This window comes from Lissotriton vulgaris, unplaced genomic scaffold (genome assembly GCF_964263255.1).
Source record: "Lissotriton vulgaris unplaced genomic scaffold, aLisVul1.2 SCAFFOLD_614, whole genome shotgun sequence".
Classification (NCBI taxonomy): Eukaryota; Metazoa; Chordata; class Amphibia; order Caudata; family Salamandridae; genus Lissotriton; species Lissotriton vulgaris.
Window position 1 is genome coordinate 394,200 of NW_028247094.1, and position 18,469 is coordinate 412,668.

The following is an 18,469-nucleotide window of genomic DNA, read 5'->3' on the forward strand; positions in this document are numbered from 1 at the left end:
AGATGTGCATATAAGTGGCTACCACTTAACAGGCAGAGTCACGCCATACTTCTCCTCCACAAGTGTTACTGATGGCGAATCATGCAGGATCATTGTATTTAGGTGAACATGTATACATACGGCATACGTAGCTTATTAGTGTGCCAGCTGAGCTATTCTTAAAGGTGTAGACCATGAAAAGTGAAAAACACAACTTTTAAAGAAACCCTGTGCACCAGTAAAGATGGAAACTGTAACTCAAATAAAATAGTAGTATAAAATGTATATCAATTAACAGTAAAACTGCACAATATGAACACTGAAACTAAAACATGAAGAATGAAAAATAGTAATGTAATTTATGATGGTGGTCAATTGGCAAAACAGCTGAAGTTCCGAATTTAATGGCAAAAATACTAAACAAGAATCTCATAGGAAGCACACATATTCCAATCTGTCATTCATCCCAAGCGGCTGCATAGAATTCAATTTTTTAATTCAGAAAAATTCCTATCTCGCAAGTTGTTTATAAGGATCCATGTCAGGTCTCAGTTTCATTACTTCTATGATGGTAAAACGTAGTTGCGCTATATTGTGCCCATCTTGAAACCAATGCATTGCTACAGTCGAATTGTTGTTGTGGTTTGTGATATTGGTTTGGTTTTCAGCTAAGTGGGCCTGCCGGGATTTGAACCTGTGACACAGGCACCTGCAGTGGATGCATTAGTCCACTGAGCCACCAGCCCCGGCTATCAAGGTATCTGGATTTTAATTTTACGCTCAGTTTTGCCCACGTATATTTTATCAAAAGGACGTAACTCACATTTTCAGTGTCGCAAGTAGTTGAATGTTTTAGTTTTATTTTTATGCTGTTATTCACATTATTGTAATGGACCCAGTCTGCACATATTTGCATTCCTCCATGTTCAGCTTTGTCTGAGCTTTTCTTGCTTCACAGTAGTTCTTTCAAATTTCAAGTATGTTGAAAGGCAAAAATTGTAGTTTTTTTTGTTATAAATTCATTAGATCTGGCTCAGTTTGGATGATAGCCCAATGTCTATTGATGATGGATTTGACTGTGTGTGGTTTAGAGGAATGTTTTAATACGCATACCATTGCATGGCCTTTTGATGGCTGGGTTTTGATCTACAATTGATTTCTGTCAAATTTAGAAACAGGATGAATAGCTTCTTCAATAAGATTGCGTGTATATTCTGTGTACAAATAATTGAAAGTGTGACTGTTGTTCAGGAAAGGGACATTGTGAATCATGGATGAAATATTCTAAATCTTGAATTACCACATATTTACATGAATTACATCAGCCTATGAAGTAATTGGTATGAATAAATTTAACTAAATATGATTGAATTCCTGAGTAGACTATGCATTTTTTGACGACGCATTATTAAAAAAACATATGTTTTTAAGTGAAGTTCGACTAGAGTCAGAAGGTGGATATCCGCCTCTGAAAAATGTGTGTTTGTCATAGTGCAATACCAGACACTGCACTGTACACCGGTACGCACACAGAAAAATATTGTGAAGTAACAGCAATATGATTGATTAGAATGGAGGGCACAGAGGTAACATTGTACACGTGTTATTTATTATGTCGTATCATCCAACAAGATGTTATGGTATTGTAGGGCATGCTATAATAATGTTAAGCTAAAGCTTCTTTTGGAAAGCAACAGTCATCACTTAGGTCTGAGTGGGACACTGAGATACTAAAAGATCTTCTGCAAGGTGTGTTGATCTAAGAAGCCTCCTTGAATTCAGTGTGATCTGCAGGGCCATCCTGAGGTGTGAATCAATCGTTATGTAAAGACTTTTAACCTTGGTCCCCGAGTGTGGCAGACAATGAGTTGTGATGATGATGTCAACAGACAAGGCTTGAGTGAAATTCTACTAACACAGGTGTAATTAATGAAATCCCAGCATTTCATATTATGGAAAATGTATAAAAGTTCGTAAAATGTTTTTGTGGTGGGTGTCTACCTTGCCTAAATAAAGTATAGTGAGACAGAAACAAAAGAAGGGTTAAAGCTGAGGTTAAATTGAGAGACTTTTTTCCGGAAACCAGTCTCTGGGTTGTATCTTGCAAATTAATTTCAGGAACGAATTTACATAAAAAATATAATGTGTGATACCGACAAAGCACATTTCATTATGAAAAGCTAATTTTAAAAGCTTGATAATTTCAAAAAGCTGGTGATCACTGAAGAAAATATCAGACACATTCTTCAGAGTGGCATTTCGAGTATTAAAGAAATATATCACTTTTAATATCAATGAAGCTTGCCCAACCTTGGTCTAAGACAAGTCACTCATCTTAGGGCTCAGTTCACCCTACGACTCTATATTAACACATTTCCATACTAATAAATCTGGTTCTCCGGATGCTGCTTGGCCCACTCAGGAGACTTCATCTTGTAATGGATCTTATAACTCCACACCTTATTTTTCTTTGGAATGCTTTCTTTTCTCCGGCAGATCTACTGTGACATTGGAAAGAAAAGCTGGTTGTTTCACTGTTAAAAACTGCTCAAAGGCAGACCCATCCGTACTTACTAATTAATGACCCATTGTTTTGCTTTCATTGCTTTCCAAGGGTTGTGACGTTCCTTGGCGCAGGAGCCTGCTCCATATTTAAGATGCAGCACAAAGCCACTAAATGCTACCTCGTAAATAGTGTTCCCTTCAAAACATTTTTATCATTTAAAGGGGTGTGCAAAGGGTTTTGCAGGGGGCGTTCTCAGCAATATCCATGGCTTTTTGACATTGCCCCAGATTTACGAGAAATCGTAAATCTGAGGCAGCGACAAAAATGTACACCTCCCCAGGGGAGGCGTAAGCGAGCCCCAACTAGAAGAAATATCTTTATTTCATCTTGTTTTCCTTTTTCTATGTGTACTGCATTCTGAGGCACACATATAAAGAGGAAAAAGCCTCTTGTGATTGTTTTTGTGCATGCAGTTTTCCCTTCCTGCACAAAAAAAATCATCCCCGCAATGCAGGCACCCTTGCACAATGGTGCAAAGGTGCCTGTGTTGGCTCACGGCAGCCAATTGTGTGCTGTCACAGAGGAAAAGGACAGGAATGCACCGTATCTGATGGATGCGGTGCATTCCTGCCCTTTTCTTTTGCAGTAGGGCAACGAAGCAGGAGAGCCTGCTTCACTTCCGATGGCAAAACCTCACAAATGAAGCCCTGGGTTTTTAGTAAAAGTCAAAAACAGACTAAAAAGTCTTCATTGGCTACCTATGTCACTTGCATGTTAAAGCTCTCTGAATTATTCATAGAGATTACTATAACCTTGCATCTGCTTTTATTTGATCTAGTTAAGTTTCACATTTGCAAAAAAACTCTTCGCTACGAGGATGCCTCTGTAGTTGATATTCCTCGGATTTTCTGTACCCGATTGGGAAGATGAGCTTACTCCTACTCAGCACCTTGGTTATAAAACACCCTCCCTAGTCTCCTTTATTTGGGAAATGACCACCTAGCTCCCCCATGTGGGTGGAGAAGCGTCGCCCCACTGCTTTCTCGCACTGGGAGAAGCTGAAACATAAAATGGTAAAAATACCATTTTATGGTTCTGCTTCGCACACTGCGAGAAAACAGAAGAAGGGTTTGGTTTTGTGGAGGAGAGGCTAGCCCAATGTTGTGGGCGCTAACTGTTTGGTCAGCGCCAGGGCCAACCAAACCAGTCATGCACACTCTCCTGCTTTCTCCATGTAGGCTGCATAAAGCCTGCATGGAGAAAACAGCCTCCCTATAGACGCCTGGGCAGTCGACATCCCAGCCAATCACAACGCTGCCATTGCAGCCTTGTGATTAGATTAGGAGAGGGCGGCTGCCTGCTGCTGCCTGTGGCTACTTCCTGGCAGGATGACGCGACGCGGGATATGACGGCCGAAGGTAAGGTTTTTTTGGTTTTTTTAATTAAAATGATCCCCCTGTCCAACCCCCGCACCCCAACCCGCGAGTCATGCCGGCCACGACTGCCTAAAGTTTCTTAAGGGCATTCTGCTAAATAAATAAATCTGAGTCAAACCCAGAGCCAGGACGCGCTCATGGGTAGCAGCAGGCACAAGTCTGGGATACACGTGGGTGGACAGGGTCCAACTACTATTTTCACAGGGTGAACGCTTTCCACCCTGCCAAGAATTTGGGCCCCACTGAATAATGTGCTGATCTTGTCCAGGTGTAATTTCCAAACACCGGAACACTTTCAGCAGCATCTGCACTTGGTCTGCTTTCCATCTGCAACAGGCACCAATGTGCAGGCAGGGACGGGTTTTTTTTTTATACACTTCTGCTGGGTCCATAAAATAGGTGGAATTCGAGGGGTTGTCAGGATTCCTTTTGTTCGTGTCTCCTGACTGGGATAAGTCAGGAGCCTCACACCGGATGCAAATGAAGCGGAGGGGAAACAAAGGCTCACACCTTGTTAGCACTTCACACATACTTAAGAGAGGCAGCTTGTCACTTTATTCAGTCCCTGTTTAGGAGATATGCATGCACTGTAAGAATGTCAGATGTGTTGGTCTTTCCCAGTACTTACACAAAGCAAATTTCATTTATATAGCGCTTACTTCCCTGAGTTGAAATATTTTTCTTGTATAGCCCTGCTCATGCCAATGCAGGGTGTCAGAGCGCTTTACATCAACACATGCATATTACATGTACAATAAATTATATAAGTTTTTTAATGAATGAACAGGATGTGTTATATAAAACAGGGCGATTGCAAGGTGTAGAAGTCACATATCATCTTCCATAGCTCAGTTTGCTATTATCATTGCAATGCGCTCAAATGTACACGTGATAGACCTGCTAAACATATATGTGAGGGCTTTAGACCTGTTGTCACTTATTGTGATGCCACTTCCTGTAAAGTCGTGGCTTGTGATGCCACTTTCTATGATGTCGATTCCTGTGATGCCATGTGTGATGCCATGCGCCGTGATGTTGTGCACCGAGATTTCACGCATTGTGATGTTGTGAGTCATGATGTCACCTGCATACTGCCTAACTAGGCTAGTCCCCCTCTTCTTTTTTAGGTCTTGTGCCCTGGGTAGCCGTCTTGCAGTTGCACTGGACAAAGGAACTTATTTGCTTGGAATTTTTTTTTTTCCAAAATGATTACAAGGCATATAGGACTGTAAATAATTGTTAATTGGGGATTGTTTGTAGAAAGTGTAGGGTCCTTGTAATGAGCTGCCCCTTTTTCCTATCCTTGCACAAACATGAAGATCGGAAACATGATTTTTTGGCAATCGCTGCATTCCAGCAATTTCTCACAAATAAACCTGGTGAAATATACCAGGGGAAAATACTCAGTAAATACCATAACAGGCAGGTTTTTCTGTGATCTCGGTTACCACGTGCGATAAATGTTAACCCCCAATACAAGGCATTCGTAATTAGGTACTTAAAAATTATTGCTATACATATATTTTCTCAAAATCACAGACTTTACTTATCTGATGAGCAAGATCACTCGAGTGGGACGCCATTTTATAGTTTATGACTGATCCAGAAAGTGATTAGCCACACTTAACTGGGGTAATATTTTTTCATTTGCATTTACCATGCTAACCTAAGGTTTTGTAAACTGGAGCCACGCCCTCCATTTAATGTTAATTTCTCCGCTTATTTAGGGTTACCTTGCAAAGAGGAAGTGTTAGTTCGAACCCAAGACTGAGCAAAGTACAGAGCATGGGCATCCAATGGCATTGTGACATTTAATTGCATTACATTTGCAGAACAGAAGCACAGAAAGCACATTACCTTCATGAGTGAACTGACTAGGTCATTAATGTTGACTTGCAGTAAATTGCCTATGAAAGGCAGTGGCATCGGGCCAGGTGGAAACAGAGATTTCTTTGCCCACCATTTCCAATAAAAAAAGGCAAAATAGGTGAGGCATAATATTGAGAGAAGAATCAGTGCTTCCAACAACTCCATCCCGAACACCAGCAGAACACTTCACCTGGAAAACATGAAATATTACAATGAGAACTGCCACTGGCTTCTGGGATGATTAGCATTGCATTAACACAGGAAGAGTCCAGGGAACCTAGACGTGGGGCATATTCTCAAGCCCCCATCGCCACCACCGCGTCACTTTAAGTGAGGTTGTGTGGCGATAGGGGCTTAGCCCTATTCACAAGGCAGTGTTAAGCCACGTTAAGTGGCTTAACGCAGCTTAACGCTGCCTTGTGAAAAGAGCCTCCTTCACGCTGATTTTAGCGTGAAGGGGGAGTGCAGTGGGTGTTCTGGTGGGCGTTCCAACGCAATGCCTACTGACTTTGACGCTACCTCCTATTCACAAGGGCAGCGGAAATAGGAGGTTGCGCCAAACTACCTCCTAAAGGTGGCGAAACGAGGAGAAATGCATTATTTCTCATCGTTTCTGCTTCTTCCATGTGTGCTGCCTTATGCAGCACACATGGAAAAAGCATAATTCCATGGTTTGTTTATGTACGGGAAGGTGTCCCTTACAGTACATAAACAAACCTTTTTTTTAAATGCCGTTTTGTAACTTACATGTGTGCTTCATGAAGCAGCAAACATGTAAGTTACAAACTGGCATTTAAGTTTTATTTATGTGCAGGGAGGGAGACCTTCCTGCACGTTTTTGTTGCAAGGAGGATTTAAACAAAAAAATAGCACGAAATTGTGTGTGATGCGGTCAAGATCGCCTCGTGTTTATGTTCTTCACAATCATCAAATCTTTAATTCGGTAAAAATTACCATAAAAGACACAGAATGAGTTGCGTGTATGTCGTTATACATCAAAAGATGCGCTTCAATAATAAAAGTTGTACAACTTTAAAAGGTAGCATTAAATGTAAAAGCTTGCGAGGATAAAAATAGACATCAAATTAAACTACAGGAGGTATACACATCTCAATGTCCTCATAAATGCAAACCATCCCGATGCTAAAATATAGGCAGACTTACAGATACATATTCTGTTTAAGCCAAGTTCTGGTGGAGATGTTTTAAGCGCTCTATATTACATTAGTTATTGTAATAGGACAGCATTTCCAACATGGTTTCTTGGCAATGATGAATGTATCAGGGAGATTGATGAGTCATCTGTCTATGCAATACAAGCATTGAAATATTTTAAACATTTGTTGCAAAACGGTAAAAAACTTAAAAGAATACTAAGCAATATTGCTTGCTCTTTCAAATTTGTAATCCGATATGGCAAAAATATTTTAATAGGAATTTAAGACACAAATGCTGATCATAGGTTAGGCCGGTACGCATATGGCTGAGATACCCGCCACCCCCTCTCAACACAATCCCCAAGGATGGGAAACCGGAAACAGTTCTGAAGTTTTTTGGAGACGGGAGGGAGTGACCCTCCCGGGCCGTATTTATTAAAATATGAAACAAAATTAAAACATTAAAATAAACAGTTTCATATTATGTACAATTTCATTACCACATTGCGATGTTTGGCTAACCTTAACATATCCTCTAGTACAAAGGTTCTCCTAGCCGAACTAACATCCTACCAAACATTTACTTAACTTTTGAAATTGTACATCCTAACGTTTAAGGGCCAACGGCAAGGTCGTAACCGGTGTCAAGATCCCTAACCCAGACATATCCCCCTCACTTGAGAGGGGCGGCACGGAGGCATACCTCAAGTGCAACTACCAATTTCCCTTGACTTGACGGGGGCCCCAATAAAACTCGACGCCACTTAAAGGTCGTACGAGGACTCGTGTGAGGTATCTAGAAGGTAGCGTAGACCCCCCCCCAAACCCCACACAACTTACCACATCTGCCGTCGCAGACGTCCTGGCCCCGGGAAATTCCCCAGGAGGGGGCTGTAACCCCTCCTACCCATGAAGGGGCCTTGACCGCCTTCCCTTTCCTTTCGGCGACCCATCCTTAGAAGGGACCGCCTCCCCGTTGAGGGGCCAATGGCCACCTCCCCCGAGCGCCCCCATCCGTAATGGGTGACGCCCACTCATAGGGATCTTCCAATTAGTGCTCACCGATCATGACCTTACCGCCCGACCAAAATAAATACGACAATGATAACTAAATAACTAAAGACTAAATATAACAGACAGTATCAACAACAACTTTATTCAAAGCATGCTTACTGATGAACACTAAAGCACAATTACTTTATTTGCAAAACATAACACAAATCGATCATTCTTTATTGCATACTCAAAATCTTCACGATAATACCACAACCTGTAAACGAAAATCAGAATTATCCATCAAACTTTATTCAAAACCACTCGCTGTCTTCAGGGGCTGGTGGGTGGGTCAAAATTGGCTCTTCGTTCCGTCTCGAGCTCACGTGCAGCGAGGAGGGCAGCTTCAGAGCACAGGAACAAGAGGATGCTTTCTGGTCTTGTTCCTCCTTTTATCCGTCTTCAGGGCGGGCGTAAACCCGCCCCTGCCTGCCCCAAGGGCGTGGCCAGCCGCTTCAGTGTCTAGGCCAACCCACTCTAGGGTGGGAAAAAGGCGCGCCCCGGCTACGCCGCTTCGGGCATACCAGCCGAGACTCGCCTCCCGCCCAAGATGGCTTCCCGGGGGGATCGTGGTACTCTGCCATACGTTCGGGGGGACCGATTGGTCGCCCCTTTCCATATGGCTGAGATACCCGCCACCCCCTCTCAACACAATCCCCAAGGATGGGAAACCGGAAACAGTTCTGAAGTTTTTTGGAGACGGGAGGGAGTGACCCTCCCGGGCCGTATTTATTAAAATATGAAACAAAATTAAAACATTAAAATAAACAGTTTCATATTATGTACAATTTCATTACCACATTGCGATGTTTGGCTAATCTTAACATATCCTCTAGTACAAAGGTTCTCCTAGCCGAACTAACATCCTACCAAACATTTACTTAACTTTTGAAATTGTACATCCTAACGTTTAAGGGCCAACGGCAAGGTTGTAACCGGTGTCAAGATCCCTAACCCAGACATATCCCCCTCACTTGAGAGGGGCGGCACGGAGGCATACCTCAAGTGCAACTACCAATTTCCCTTGACTTGACGGGGGCCCCAATAAAACTCGACGCCACTTAAAGGTCGTACGAGGACTCGTGTGAGGTATCTAGAAGGTAGCGTAGACCCCCCCCCAAACCCCACACAACTTACCACATCTGCCGTCGCAGACGTCCTGGCCCCGGGAAATTCCCCAGGAGGGGGCTGTAACCCTTCCTACCCATGAAGGGGCCTTGACCGCCTTCCCTTTCCTTTCGGCGACCCATCCTTAGAAGGGACCGCCTCCCCGTTGAGGGGCCAATGGCCACCTCCTCCGAGCGCCCCCATCCGTAATGGGTGACGCCCACTCATAGGGATCTTCCAATTAGTGCTCACCGATCATGACCTTACCGCCACAGGTCCGGATAGTTGACCGGCTATCCGGACCCCCCACCACACTCCTACCTAAAGGTCATGTTTAACGTCTTCAGCCAAGCTATGAAGTCTCCTATGAGTAACTCATTCCCCATCCGAGACAAATGAACACCATCCCCCAAGTACATACTGTCATCATTAATACATCCATGCGCGATAGAATGCAGTGCATTGGAACGGAACAACCTACTTACTTTGTTATTAATTTTTCTCACAGAGTGATTTAAAGCAGAAACCGAAAAAGCCCCCCACCACACTTTTCGTGGGATCATATGGGACCACGCAATTGTGCACCCTGGAACTCTCCTCGCTAACCAACTTACAGTGGAAAGCATCGCTTCCAGGAGAAGTCGTCTACCAGTGGTGACCAAATCATTGCCCCCAAGATGTACTATGACTACAGACGGCGGTGACCTCGTCCGCCCTAGCAAACCCTCGAAAAATGATTGAAACTGGTCAATACAGAGACCGCCCTTTCCGTAGAAGGACACACTGTACCCGTATTCCCCAGCCACGTGCACCATGTCACCTGCCTTGAATACGTCCGCGGCACGCCTCACGTATGAGTGGCCCACGACCCACACCTCCTTTTTAACAGCCGGTGATGTCTGACCGCTGGCCCGGTGTTGGGTCGACTGCATAGTCCGCCCCGCCTCGTAGGCTTGCGTAACTGAAAACCAAACAAAACAAGAAGCGTGAGTACATCATTACAGCTTCACAACATGTGCAAACGCACATACCTTTTATAACAATTGGAGGACCAACGCCCCACACGTTTAACTTGTTCCACATTCAGACCCCTGGCTGTAGCCTCTGTAGCAGCCCCTATCCGAAAGGAATGGGTCCCAAATTCGCCCGGGTTCAAGCCCGCAGCTGTAATCGACATCGCAAGCACCCGCTGAAACTGAAACCTTGTCAGTGGGGTGGCGTCCGCGTGTCTCAACAAGGTCCCCCCCCATGATGCCACCCTTCGTGTTAAATAATCCTCTAAACACTTCACTGGGCACATGGACGACCCGGGAATCCTGCGTATAATTATGCATTCACCCATCCCACTCTGATCGGTCTTGGACCTCACGAACGAGACAGTCATCGTCTCCCCTCTGATCTGAACGTGCTCTGCGCACAGTCCTCCCGTCACATCCTGCTTGTTCCTTGCCACTAATTCGCTTACCCGCATAGCCCCATGAAATGCCAGCGTAAAAGCGGCTCGGAATAACACTGTCTCAAACTGAGACGAACATGTTGTAGGGAGTCTGGATAATAACTGGGCCAACCTATCCAAACCTATCGGGCGCCTCTCATCTACTCTGCGACCCTCAAGGCGTTGCCACCCACGTAGTGCTTTTTGCACAACGAAAGACGCTGTCGGGTCTTGGATCCCATGAGCCCTAGCAACAAAGGAAATGGCAGCCCGATGCCTCTGGGCCGTGGCCACCGTTTTCCCTGCCAGATGTAATGACATCAGAAAGTTCACTACCCCTTCCTCCTGGCCCCAAAGCTCCTCTCTAGCAGTCCCCAAAAAGGCTAAATAGGACCGGAACGCCCGTTCATATGCCTTCCTCGTCCTGGGTGCTAAACTCTCTCCCACGAGGTTACGAAGTTCGGGGCACCGAGAGACCAGAGAGCTTCGGGAAAGGGTGCCGGCTCCGGGTCCGCTGTGGGAAGAAAACCCCAGAAGGCCTGCATACGAAAACGAGAAAGGGCATCAGCCGCCTGGTTCATTACCCCCGGGACATGTCTTGCTTTGAATAACACATTCAATTGCATACACAGTAATACGATTTCCTTGAGCAGTCTCAAAACCCATTTGCATCGTGCTGCCTGGCTATTGATACACTCAACCACGGTCATATTGTCAGACCAAAATACCACAGAGTGATCTCTGAACCCTTCGGGCCACGTTCTCAGGGCCACAAAAATGGGGAAAAGTTCCAGGAAAGCAATGTTACTTGTCAGTCCACTGTTCTGCCACCATGCCGGCCATTTTTGTGCAGACCATCGAGTGCCGAAAATGGCACCAAAACCCATGCTCCCTGCCGAATCTGTCCACAGCCCCAGCTCCTCAGAGGACACGGCCGGTTTGTTCCAGACGACTCGACCATTGAAATCCGCCAGAAATGCCAACCAAATGCGCATGTCCTGGCGGACCTCTGCCGAGAGCCTTGTGCGATGATGGCCCTCCTTCAGTCCAACCATGGCTTGAGCGATCGAACGGGAAAAAGGGCGGGCCATTGGTATAACTCTTAGGGCGAAATTCAACTGTCCCACTAACTGCTGTAATTGATGCAGCTTAACCTTAGATTCACTCATACACATTTGCAGGGATGCCCTGAACTTTAACACTTTATCACTTGGTAAACGGAAACAACCTTCTCCGGAGTCTAACTCGATCCCCAGAAACTCGAGGCAAGTCGAAGGACCCACCGTCTTACCTGGTGCCAATGGAACGCCAAATTGATTCATTAAAACACAAAATGCAGCCAAAGCTTGCCCACATTCCGGATCCCCGGCTGCCCCCAGGAACAAAAAATCATCGAGATAATGCATCACATGTTGAAAACCCGTCTTCTTAGTGAAGACCCATTGTAGGAAACTACTGAATTTCTCGAAATGGGCACAAGAAATCGAGCATCCCATCGGCATACACCTATCCATGTAATACTGACCCTGAAACATGAAACCCAGGAGACGCTGATCGTCTGGATGTACCGGGAGCAACCGGAACGCTGACTCAATATCAGATTTTGCCATCAGCGCACCGGGCCCCAGGCGATTCAAAATGGCCACGGCCTCATCGAAAGATGCGTACCGTACCGAACACATTTCCGGGTCTATCGCTTCGTTTACGGAAAGACCACGTGGGGCTGACAAATTATGTATCAGCCGAAACTCACCCGGGTCCTTCTTGGGGACCACTCCTAAAGGCGAACAAACAAAGTTAGCCACCGGGGGTACACTAAACGGACCGGCGACTCGACCTCGAGTAACCTCCTTCCGGATCTTTTCCTGTACCACGGTCGTATGCTGCAAGACCGATATCTGATTTTTGCATTTTTCCACACCCTGAAAGTCCCCCACTGGGATGCGGAAACCATATGAAAACCCGTTCCGCAACACCCCAGCAGAAGCACGATCCGGGTATTCACTGAGCCAGGGAATCATTGCCAAGGTATCAATCGGGGTAGGTAAAGGCGCCCCTCGGACTATGTTAGACCTGTTTGGCACCTCCTCTACCCCCGTTATCACCCGTTTTGGCTCTGCACGTGGACTCAGGATGGGATGATTGCCCACACCCACTACATTCGTGTTTAAATTTGCACGATCCCTGGGGCCTAGTACATTTACCCCTGTTAAAATTCCAACAAACCCCCTTTTTACCTGTATTACCGGTAGGCCTCGAGTGATTGTCGGTACCCGTACCTGATCGAAAAGGCGTCCCCGCATATTGACGGGAGGATTCGCCCACATTACTCCCTACTAATGGCACTTTCAACATACCAGTATCCTTCATTTTGGACCAGGACACAGAATCATAACAATCCCAAGTTAAGTTTTTATCATGTTCTTTTGCTTTTCTGAAAAGATTATCATAGCAAAACCAATGATTACCCTCGTGTGATACCGAGTACCCCATGATCCGTGACTGATAACTCGGCAATTCGGGTAGCAATTCGGGCCTCCGTTCTCCCAAGATCGATGTGAAAATCCCCCATGCCTTGCCCCAATTGCCAATGTTTTCATTAACCTTAAAGGCGGCCATCTTTGCGCGCCAAACACTCGGATGCATGAGATCCTTCTGACTTTTAACATGCTCCATCTCATAATGATCAGTAAGCAACGAGAAGATGTTTACATATTCCCCTGCCCATATCTTTTCTTTAATAGCTAAAGGAACATGCTGACCCAACCTCTCCCTTCGAGAGGGTGCCGACTCTTCCCTCGCAATCGGCAATGGCCGCTTACCTGAACTGGACGCTGTCTCTGCGACTAAAACCGTCCCCTGAGGCTTCTCTACGGCCGCGGCCGGCGTGGGCACCCTCGCTGCTTCACGAGTTTCCCGCAGTTGCTTCATCAACACCTGCGCGTCGACAGCCGTGGCGCCCTCGCTACTTTTACCCAACCACGCTGCTACTTGTGCTGCCAGCTCGGGCGGCATATCTTCCCCGGACACGGGGGTGACCACCACGGGAATCGGATTCCCTTCCTCCGGCACAGGAGTGGGTGCTTCGAGCGGGACCCTGGGACCCGGGGTATCTCCCCCAGCTGCTCCTCTCCTGGGCCTCTTGCCTTTTCCTCCCGGGGCCGTTCCTTCCAAAGGACGTTTCGGGCCCCCTTCCTCATTTTTATCCATCCGCCTCTTTAGGTCGGTCATCTCCTTCATGAGAACACGCAGCATCTGTTCGGTAGTCATTCGCTTTCCCGCCTTCTTCGGCATTCTCCGACAGAGTATCTGCAAAACAAACAAGATTGATTACAACGCTCAAAATTGGCTCTTCGTTCCGTCTCTAGCTCACGTGCAGCGAGGAGGGCAGCTTCAGAGCACAGGAACAAGAGGATGCTTTCTGGTCTTGTTCCTCCTTTTATCCGTCTTCAGGGCGGGCGTAAACCCGCCCCTGCCTGCCCCAAGGGCGTGGCCAGCCGCTTCAGTGTCTAGGCCAACCCACTCTAGGGCGGGAAAAAGGCGCGCCCCGGCTACGCCGCTTCGGGCATACCAGCCGAGACTCGCCTCCCGCCCAAGATGGCTTCCCGGGGGGATCGTGGTACTCTGCCATACGTTCGGGGGGACCGATTGGTCGCCCCTTTCCATTCACCACCTTTCTTCTGATTACCCATGCAATTCCCAGGTATTTTGCAATAGCACACACAAATAGAGGCCTTGCGTCAGATTTTAGTATACGCAGAGCCTCTCTGTGATCTCGAGTGCCAAGTTCTCTGAAAACAGGAGAGAGACATCGACTCCTGGGTTTAGTGTTTGCTTTGCATGCAAAAAGGAAGTGAGCAATAGATTCTTGTGGAGAGGGACAGCAGGGATAGCTCTTTGATAATACTTCGTTAGACAGCCAAAGATTTGTCAAATAAATTAATGGGCAGACTGCCGAATCTAAACGGAATATATAATTTTCTATTGGTCGGCACTTTAATAATATCGAGGTAACTTTCAAGGGTGCGGTTGTACTTAATATCCTTAAATTCCTCGGTCAGTTGCTTTCGATTGCCGGCTAAAACGGCACAGTGCTCAACCCCTTCACAATAAGGGATTTTTATCTGACTTTTAGTGAGGGGTGGTGGAGAGCCGATATTGTATCCCTCTAAACCTATGAGTGACAAGAGGGTTTTAGCGTGTTTTATCCAACCAATTTTATGCATGGAATTGTAAAAAGGTAGGAAGCAACCAATAAACAAAGATCCTTAAGTGTTGCCCGGCGGTATCGCCTCTTTAACCCACAAAATATTAATCAATGAAGAGGCAGGCGCTGGAGACTGGAAGGCTGGAAACAAGGGTTTATTCTCTCCGGAGGAGAACACATCAGTTCAGACAGCAAGTATCGTCACGAGGTGCTCTAACTGCATCTCTGTGGCCTGGCCTCTTATACACGGATTTATTACTTTATTGCATAAAACACATCTCTGGCCACCCTTTGATGTACGGAAAGACATCCTCGGAATCCCCGCTTCAGTCCCGTTCCCACACACATTTACAGTTGAAGTCCCCACCCCGGTCACAACAGATGATGATTATCGCGCAGCTGGACATTCCGCCGATTCACGGAATGTGTGAGGTTGATCGGATCTCATGGGGTGGGGGCTTTGATCAGCTCAAGGATCCTTTGATGGGGGGGGGGTGTTTCCTACTGTACAGGAGGAAGGGGGCAATGACAGTATCCGCAGGGCCAGGTGGCAGCTTGGGAACGAGTGAGACAAACGGGCACAAAGGAAAGAGGGGTGTTATCAAGGGATCCGGGACCATGGAAGGGATGGAGGGAAGTGTCGCGCTGGGAACAGGATGGGGTTCCGAGGCAGAGCTGCGTGGAAGAGAGGTTTATGACCCAAGGCATGTGAGAGCGGGGGCTGTCAGCGTGCAGGGGATGTGCTTGTGAGGGCGAAGAGCCGTGCTAGGGGTCAGTGGCGCGCAGAGTGTGGGTCTGGCCAAGGCACCTAAAATGGCGGGTGTGTACGACAAAAAGTGTGGCATCGAGGGAAAAGGCAAGATGGCGCAGATAATGTTTACCAAACCATATTAATTTTCCACAGTCCTCCCTTTAACATTCACAAGACATCTTGCTGGCCTATTTCCTATTCATGTCTACTGTGGCAGTCATAAGTAAAGAAGTAGGAACCTAGGCGAAGGAACTATGCATAAACATTACATTTAAATCTTTCATCTTGGGAGGCGAGCCCCTCGTTAGGCTCGTTGCAGGAAAGTCATAGAAATGCAATATCGGATAAAAAAATGATTCTGTAGTGATAGCGTTGGGTACATTTCATAGATGCTTATAGTCATTCGGAATATGAACTGATAGGTTATTACGTATGTAAATTCATTTCATATTTGGTTGGAGCATAATCAATACAATGGTGGCTGGGAGAGAAATGAGACGTAGTAAAAACGACAATCAGGGGTGTCACTGTTCGAAGAGGAGGGGTGTTGCTTTTTCCAGTGTCTTATTGTTCTAGACCATTATTAGTGAGTTCTCAGCGTCCTTTGTCGTCTTCTGTTGGCACTGTTGAGCACCGGCGGTGGAGCTATGCGTTCAGCTCTATTCCGGGTCCTGCGTTGCAGGGCATGACCTTTTCCTCGTTTTTCTGGTCAAAAAGGTCCTTTGTCGCCCTGTGTCCTAACTGTTCTTTTCATGGGTACCTTAGACAGGGCACCCAAGTTTCATTTTAGTTTGCAACAAAACCCTATTCAATCGGACTGCAGTTTTTGCTCTTTTTCGAGTCGATTGTCAAAGAGTTCAGGTGGAAGAAGGGGGTGTGTGTGGGTAGTCCTTATGGTAGGTCGGGGGATAGAGGGGATGGAGCAGGGCCAGATCGGGAACAGACCAAGGGGATGGAAAATTTCAGGTAGGAGGGCCCATGACCGGGCTCAGAGGGCGGGGACTTTTCGGCACATGTTGATCATCGAGCAGGGGCATCAGGTCAGCCCTTTCCTTTCATTTTGTCGGAAACAGTGCCTCGTCCTGCGACTCCTTACTGTTGCGGTCCCGCCTTGGTCAATGTCGCAGGTGTTCCACGATCTGCAGTCAGGCCGCGTGCTCCCACATCCGGTCTCTCTCTCCTCCGACAGTGGTACCCTTAAATGAGTTTGAAAAGACAGTCTTTAGAGAACTGGCAGAGGAAGGTAATCACATAAGTCTATTTCTCTCCCAGCTCCAAGCAACTGGGGAAACATCCGTTACATTGGGGTTTACAACCAACGTATAAATAATTGATGATAGGTTTGCTGGAATCCCTACAACTTTCATTGTAACTATTTCTTTGGCGTTTGTTGGTATTACATTCATTGTCATGGTACGAGGTCTGATACCTATTCATTGCATTTGTTTATTACAGTCACATCAGTTCCTCTGGCTGAGACCCGCTTTTCTAGTACGAGTCTTGCAAAGCTATATCGCTCTTCAGGGCTTTGTATTTTACGAAAAAGTGCAACGTGCTATCACCATGGCCTGATAGATATCTTTCTGAGGAATGAACATGGGCTAAACAATTTTCCATTATATCGATGCATCCTATCTTTCAGCTAAACATTTTACTTTCAACAGGGTTTACTAGAACAATTTCTTCATTTCGATCTGATCTTGACTTCGTAAACATCATTCCACTTTCAACGTAGTCTCTCACAACCTAGCTACTTCATTAAAAAACTGGGGGGCTTGCGATAACTATTCAACTCATCCCTGGGGTGACCGGGGTCTTATGGAAAACAACTAGGAACATAGCAGACTGGGGGAGGGACTATCGTCTTGCTTTGTGTCACAAGGGTGTTATCTAGCAGAAGGCTACAGTTCAGTTGGTATGCGTTCAGGGACATTTCTCGAATTTCTAAACTTTGTAGCTTGTTCATCAAAAATCATTTCTAGGAACAACGGCTGGTCTGTGTCAGTTGTAAGCCAACCCATCTCTTACAGCCGGGGGTGAGCCACATTTTTCAAACTCTCGTTCGGGGCAGCTGATACAAAACTGGGGGTGTTCTGGGAAGACGGGGATGCTTCGATCACTTTTACTGTTTGGGCATTGAGACAATTCGGGACGGGGAGGGTCGCGTTACCTGAGGCATTTTTATCATAAAAGCCACTGACATGTGGTTCCCTGACTACGGGTCAGATTAGGGAACCTCAGTCGTCTTACCTGTCCTTTCTCTTCTGGCCAATCTAGTTTTTATCAATATTTAGCTGAAAGGAGAGGTAGTAACATGGCATCAATGTGATTTCATTAAGACAAATTTGTGCAAATACTTGCGGTATTTGGAGCCAATTGGGTGGTGCACCATGGATGGCGGTTCGCCAATTAGGTGCCAGTCGTTATGAAGAGTGAGAGTTTGGAGGAGAGAGAGAGAGAGAGAGAGAGAGAGAGAGAGAGAGAGAGAGAGATGCAACAATAGGCCAAACAGTACACGTGGGACACGGAGAGTGGCCGTGTACTAGGATAGGCTATTCAGCGCATTACACAACATGAGACATTACGGGTCTGTGTTAGAATTTAGAAAGCATGCAATTTGGGACGGACGAGCATTAGGCCGGGTACAAAGGGACATGTATTGAGTAAAAGGCACCATTGTGTTGCACTTCTCGCACTCTCGGTCCTTTGCCTAGTTAAGTCAATGTTTCAGTCGCATAGAAAGCATTTTCTCATAGTTTCAGACATACGTGACATGTGCTCATTCACGCAACACGGGTTAGGGGTGATCACGTCCCATCATATCATACAACTATTGGCTTTTTCGTTACAAGGGTTGTTCGTGGGTGTCCTTAGGTGCCACCTTGCAGCGTTAGCCCACTTCATGTATCAGACATGGCGCGGCTTCAGATCTTCATTATACCCCAGTCGTGATTCCAATGTAACCTGTA

General features: G+C 46.2%; 1 protein-coding gene across 1 annotated transcript in view; it reads right to left on the minus strand.

Moving 5' to 3' along the window:
* The window catches only part of LOC147665639 (cytochrome P450 2F2-like), a gene marked incomplete at its 3' end in the record, with an annotated part of 323,787 nt that overhangs the window by 270,813 nt on the left and 34,505 nt on the right, over nt 1–18,469 (minus strand). The window contains exon 3 of the mRNA XM_086949621.1: nt 5,779–5,980. Coding sequence (XP_086805747.1) covers nt 5,779–5,955 — 177 coding nt within the window. The remainder of the gene's footprint in view (nt 1–5,778; nt 5,981–18,469) is intronic.